General features: G+C 39.8%; 1 protein-coding gene across 1 annotated transcript; it reads right to left on the minus strand.

Moving 5' to 3' along the window:
- Window positions 1-231: 231 nt before the first annotated feature.
- Window positions 232-1,491, minus strand: LOC102396757 (olfactory receptor 10A3-like). Its single transcript, XM_045166520.1, has one exon. It carries the CDS (start codon window positions 1,489-1,491, stop codon window positions 547-549), a length of 945 nt encoding a protein of 314 aa, XP_045022455.1. The 3' UTR covers window positions 232-546.
- Window positions 1,492-6,748: the final 5,257 nt, after the last annotated feature.

Consider the following 6,748-nt stretch of genomic DNA (forward strand, 5'->3'; position numbering starts at 1 on the left):
CTCATTTCTTTTTAGTGCTGAATAATATTCTATCCTCTGGTGTACTGTAGCTTTTGTATCCATTCATCTACTGATAGACATCTTGGTTTCTTATGAAATTTTTGGCAATTATGATTAATGATGTTCTAGACATTCATGTGCAGGTTTTTGTGAAGACTTGAGTTTCCAACTTATTTGGGTAAATACCAAGGAGCATGATTGCTGTATTATATGGTAAGTATATTTGGCCTTTTTTTTTTTTTTATGGATCGAGTTTTTTATTAAAGTTTTATCTTAATGACAATAGTCCAGTAACAACATGGATGTTCACAATAGAGGAAATGATAAATAAATTGTTATATCATATGTCATCAAAGTTATACATCTATGCAAAATGAATGTGAATACACTATCTAAAGAGATATATTTCCTTCATATATTTTCAAACTTGGAGAACTCAACAGATTGATACATTCATAGAAAGGAATGTAAACTATTTTCACCATAAGTAAATTTAAGTACAGTGTAGTCACACAAGACCAAATATCACATGGTTTCTCAACACACTCAGAATGTATGTATATCCACTTTTCTTCTCCATAATTTCATCAAAGCTCTTTTCATCTCACTGTTTTGCAAGCTGTAGATCAGTGGATTCAGCAGAGGTGTGAGCAACGTGTAAGCCAAGGACATCAGCTTCTTGGTTTCTGGGGAGTAGCCAGATTTGGGCTGTAAGTAAGTCATACTGGCTGTGCCATAGAAGAGGGTAACAGATGTGAGATGGGAGGCACAGGTGGAAAAGGCCTTTTGCCTCCCAGTGGTTGATGGCATCTTCAGAATGGCAAAGAGAATTCGAACATATGACAAGAATATCAACAAGAATGGAACAATAACTGTCAGAATGGTGCCAGTGAATGCATAGATCTCAAACAAAAAGGTGTCTGCACATGCAAGCTCTAACACTGGTGGAGTCTCACAGAAGAGATGATTAATTTCATTGGAGCCACAAAAGGGAAAACTAAACACCCATGTGGTCTGCACAGTAGCCACTGTGATCCCTGAGACCCATGAGAATGTAACTAATTTCACAAAAACTATTTTGTTCATAATCATTGGGTAGCTCAGAGGATGGCAGATTGCAGTAAATCGGTCATAAGCCATTGCCCCCAGAAGAAAACATTCAGTCACACCAAAAAGAAGAATGAAGTACATTTGTGCAAAACAGCCCACTGTAAAAATCCTCATCTTCTCAGTGGAAAGGATCACCAGCATAACAGGCATAATGACCGCACTGATACCCATATCCACCACAGACAGGTTCTGGAGGAACAGGTACAAGGGGACGTGCAGGCTCTGTTCCAGGGAGATGACGACTATGATGATGGCATTTCCCAGCAGAGTCACCAGGCAAACCACCAAGAAAACCACAAAGAGCTGCTCTTGGAGTTCAGGGAAGTTAGAAAAGCCCAAGAGGATGAATTCAACCACAGAGCTTTGGTTTTGTCTTTTCATGTCAACAGTGAAGCATATGCTGTTCTTATGAATATGGCTTGGAAGGTCAAAGTCACAGTCCCGGCCTTAAAAACAAGTACTAAACTGTCTTCCAAAGTAGCTGTACCATTTTGCATTCCCACCAGCAATGAATGAGAGTTCCTGTTGCTTCATATCCTTACCAACATTTGGTGTTGTTAGTTTTCTCAACTTTTAGTAGCAATGCAGTAGTACCTCACAGATGATAGAACATTTTTTAATTTGTATTTCCCTGATGACGTGTGATGTGGAACATTTTTTCATGTGCTTATCTGCTATCTGTTTATCTTCTTTAGTTGGTGTCTGCTAAGGGCCATTTTTAAACCATTTTTAAATGGGTTGTTAGTTTTCTTATTGTGGAGTTTTAAAAGTTCTGTGTTCTTTAGTTGGTGTCTGCTAAGGGCCATTTTAAACCCATTTTTAAACTGGGTTGTTAGTTTTCTTATTGTGGAGTTTTAAAAGTTTTATGTATACTTCAGTTCAGTTCAGTCGCTCAGTCGTGTCCGACTCTTTGTGACCCCATGAATCACAGCACACCAGGCCTCCCTGTCCATTACCAACTCCCGGAGTTCACTGAGACTCAGGTCCATTGAGTCAGTGATGTTATCCAGCCATCTCATCCTCTGTCATCCCCTTCTCCTCCTGCCCCCAATCCCTCCCAGCATCAGAGTCTTTTCCAATGAGTCAACTCTTTGCATGAGGTGGCCAAACTACTGGAGTTTCAGCTTTAGCATCATTCCTTCCAAAGAAATCCCAGGGCTGATCTTCAGAATGGACAGGTTGGATCTCCTTGCAGTCCAAGGGACTCTCAAGAGTCTTCTCCAACACCACAGTTCAAATTCTTCGGCGCTCACCCTTCTTCACAGTCCAACTCTCACATCCATACATGACCACAGGAAAAACCATAGCCTTGACTAGACGGACCTTTGTTGGCAAAGTAATGTCTCTGCTTTTCAATATGCTATCTAGGTTGGACATAACTTTCCTTCCAAGGAGTAAGAGTCTTTTAATTTCATGGCTGCAGTTACCATCTGCAGTGATTTTGGAGCCCCCAAAAATAAAGTCTGACACTCTTCCCACTGTTTCCCCATCTATTTCCCATGAAGTGATGGGACCAGAGGCCATGATCTTCATTCTCTGAATGTTGAGCTTGAAGCCAAATTTTTCACTCTCCTCTTTCACTTTCATCAAGAGGCTTTTTAGTTCCTCTTCACTTTCTGCCATAAGGGTGGTGTCATCTGCATATCTGAGGTTATTGATACTTCTCCCGGCAATCTTGATTCCAGCTTGTGTTTCTTCCAGCCCAGTGTTTCTCATGATGTACTCTGCATAGAAGTTAAAGAAGCAGGGTGACAATATACAGCCTTGACGTACTCCTTTTCCTATTTGGAACCAGTCTGTTGTCCCATGTCCAGTTCTAACTGTTGCTTCCTGACCTGCATACAGATTTCTCAAGAGGCAGGTCAGGTGGTCTGGTATTCCCATCTCTTTCAGAATTTTCCACAGTTTATTGTGATCCACACAGTCAAAGGCTTTGGCATAGTCAATAAAGCAGAAATAGATGCTTTTCTGGAACTCTCTTGCTTTTTCCATGATCCAGCGGATGTTGGCAATATGGTCTCTGGTTCCTCTGCCTTTTATAAAACCAGCTTGAACATCAGGAAGTTCACGGTTCACATATTGCTGAAGCCTGGCTTGGAGAATTTTGAGCATTACTTTACTAGCATGTGAGATGAGTGCAATTGTGTGGTAGTTTGAGCATTCTGTGGCATTGCCTTTCTTTGGGATTGGAATGAAAACTGACCTTTTCCAGTCCTGTGGCCACTGCTGAGTTTTCCAAAGTTGCTGGCATATTGAGTGCAGCACTTTCACAGCATCATCTTTCAGGATTTGAAATAGCTCCACTGGAATTCCATCACCTCCACTAGCTTTGTTCGTAGTGATGCTTTCTAAGACCCACTTGACTTCACACTCCAGGATGTCTGGCTCTAGGTGAGTGATCACACCATCGTGATTATCTGGGTCATGAACATCTTTTTTGTACAGTTCTTCTGTGTATTCTTGCCACCTCTTCTTGATATCTTCTTCTTCTGTTAGGTCCATACCATTTCTGTCCTTTATCAAGCCCATCTTTGCATGAAATGTCCCCTTGGTATCTCTGATTTTCTTAAAGAGATGTCTAGTCTTTCCCATTCTGTTGTTTTCCTCTATTTCTTTGCATTGATCGCTGAGGAAGGCTTTCTTATCTCTTCTTTGGATAACAGTATTTATCAGTTGTGTTTTTTGCAAAAAATTTTCTCCTAGTCTGTGATCTATCTTTTCATTCTCTTGACATTGTCTTTCATAGAAGAAGTTTTTAACCTTAATGAGGTAGCTTATTGTTTCTTTCATGGATCATGCTTTTAGTATTATGTCTAAAAAGTCATCACCATACCCATCTAGCTTTTCTCCTGTGTTACCTTCTAGGAGTTTTATAGTTTTGTATCTGTTTATAGTATAGGAGTTTATATTTTTAAGTCTGTGATTCATTTTGAGTTAATTATTGTGAAGGGTATAATGTCTATCCAGATTAATTTTTTTTTTTTTTTGCGTGTGGGTATATACATAAGCATGCATAATCGGGTACACAGTTGGTATTGTTATTGTGAACAAAATGTTATCTATTAGATCCATAAAGAATAATAAAAATGAAAGTTTTAATTTTACCTTACCTTGACTTATTCTTTCTTTGCTGCTCTTCTTTTTTTAAAATGTAGATCCAAGTTTGTTACCTCTCTCTCTCTCTCTCTTTATATATATATATATAGGTTTTTTTTCTCCCTTATCTTTAGGGAACTTCTTTTAACATTTCTTGCAAGACAGGTCTGTTGGCAACAAATTAGTTCAATTTTGTTTCTCTGAGAAAGTATTTCTCTTTCATTTCTGAAGGATAATTTTACAGGATACAGAATTCTGGATTTTTTTTTTTTTCCTCCCTTAAGACTTCAAGTATGTCACTCCACTTTCTTCTTACATGGTTTCTGAGGAAAAGTTGGATGTAATTCTTATCTTTGTTCTTGTGTTGGTAAGATTATGGTTTCTTTTACAACTTTACCTTTACTTTTCTATAGTTTGAAAATGATATGGCTAGATGTAGGTTTTTTTTAATTTATCCTGCTTGGTGTTCTTTGATATTCCTGGAGCTGTAGTATGGTATCTGACATTAATTTGGGGAAATTCTCAGTTACATTATCAAATTCTTCTTTGTTCTTTTCTCTCTTCTTTTCTGATAATTCCATTTCACATGCATTACATCTTCTGTGGTTGTCCTGCAGTCGTTTTCTTTCAGCCTTTGTTCTCTTTGCTTCGGTTTTTGAGATTTCAGAGATTTCTCCCTTAGCCATATGCAATCTAGTAATGAGCCTATGAAAGATGTTTTTCATTTCTGCTACAATTAAAAAAAAAAATCATCTCTAGCAAGATAGGATCTTTCTTAAGATTTCCCTTTTTCTGCTTACATTGCCTGTCCTTGCATGCTGTCTTCTTTATCCATTAGAACCCTTGGTTTATTAATTCTCAGTTTTTTCCCATTCCCCTTAAGTGGAACAATAGAGCTAGAATGGGCTGGAGTTGGATATCCCACCCCCACTCCCCCTGTCAGTTAGGCTCTGATAATCTTCAAAACAGGTTAGAATCTGGTTAGTTAGTTTCCCCTGAGTTCAGGCCTTGTTGAGTGCTCTGGCATACTTAAAAATGGTTCCTTTCCCCATTCTCCTGTCATGAGAGAATGAGAGGTTTTTTCCCTCTGTTGTTTACTTTGAAAGCCTGGTGGAGCTCGTGGAGTTAAGTCTCACAATATTGTGAGAGTTCTGCTTGTGACTGTGTCCCCCTTGAAGTTTTAAAATCTCAGACTTCTTCTCACTGAGCCTCCAGCAGTTCATTAATTAATAGTTCAGGCTCTCCTCCCCCAGCACTGGTTCCCATTGTGGTTTCTGCTTGTGAGTCTCTGCTCGGGAAAGCTGTGACTGCCTGAATTTGCCAGCCTCTCTCCAATTTTGGGGGTGGCAATTTGACCTGTGTCCTCCTCTCTCTTATGGATCCAAGAAGAGTTGTTGAATTTTTAGCATGTTTTGCTTTTTACATGATGTTAGTTAGCACCAAGTGGTATCTTCTAAATTCCTTATATGTGAAACCAGAACTCTCCTAGAGTTGTTTTTTTTTAAAAGCCAATTAGAACAGTATGGATTTGAGAAGCTGCCCTATGATTGTGATAGTCTTGTGACTATATTAAGCTGTGAAGGTGGTCAAGGAAGACATAGTTCTTAATTTGTATTCTGCTTCTGTGCAGTTCTCAGGAAGCCCAGTCAAAAAAAATACCACCAGAGAACTCTAGAGGCAGTTCTGTGTCTCCCTGGAATCAATACCTAAGGTGGGATAAATGTGAACATGATGCCAGCACATCTGCTGTCCACGGCTGGTTGGTTTTATGATCCTTCAGTCACGGTAGGAGAAGTTTCTAGCAAAAACTAAGTGTTAAGGTAAATTTTCTTAAGAACAGCGTTCAGAGTGTATTCTTGTTGAGTCCTCGTTCTGGGTAGATGATTAGGATGGAGGCACACTTTGAAACAGAGCCCCTGTGATTATGAAACAGGACAGGCTCCATTGGGTGGACGTAGAGGAACATGATCTGCACCAGTGCCAGGCAAACTTTGGGTGGTCTTCTAGCAAACCTAAGTCTACTCATCCTCAATAATCTGCACTGTCTTTTTATACTGAGTAACTTAAGGGTAATGAGGCATGATAGTCTTGGTTCAGGTGACTCTTGACTGCAAATTAGTCAACTTAGTTTTGGTAATTTTCAGAAGCTACAGAACATTATTATCAGTGAGTTACACTTGACAGCAGCTAGTCTGAGGGTTGCAACTGAGGTTTAAGATGGAACTAGGGGTACTTCCAGCCCTTCTGATAGTAAGATCTGGTACCAGCCTCCTACCTTTCTCATTTCATCTTGTATGATATCTTCCCAGCTCACTCTGCTCCAGCCTCACTGCCTTCTCACTCTATCCCACCAATAAGTCTCAACTTGAATCATCTCAGAAAGGTCTTCTGTGTGGTAGTCCGCCTATCTCTTACCCCCATTTATTAAAACATTCCCGTTGCTGCTAAGTCGCTTCAGTCGTGTCCGACTCTGTGCGACCCCAGAGACGGCAGTCCGTCAGGCTCTCCTGTCCCTGGGATTCTCCAGGCAAGAACACTGGAG

This window comes from Bubalus bubalis, chromosome 8 (assembly GCF_019923935.1).
Source record: "Bubalus bubalis isolate 160015118507 breed Murrah chromosome 8, NDDB_SH_1, whole genome shotgun sequence".
Lineage (NCBI taxonomy): Eukaryota > Metazoa > Chordata > Mammalia > Artiodactyla > Bovidae > Bubalus > Bubalus bubalis.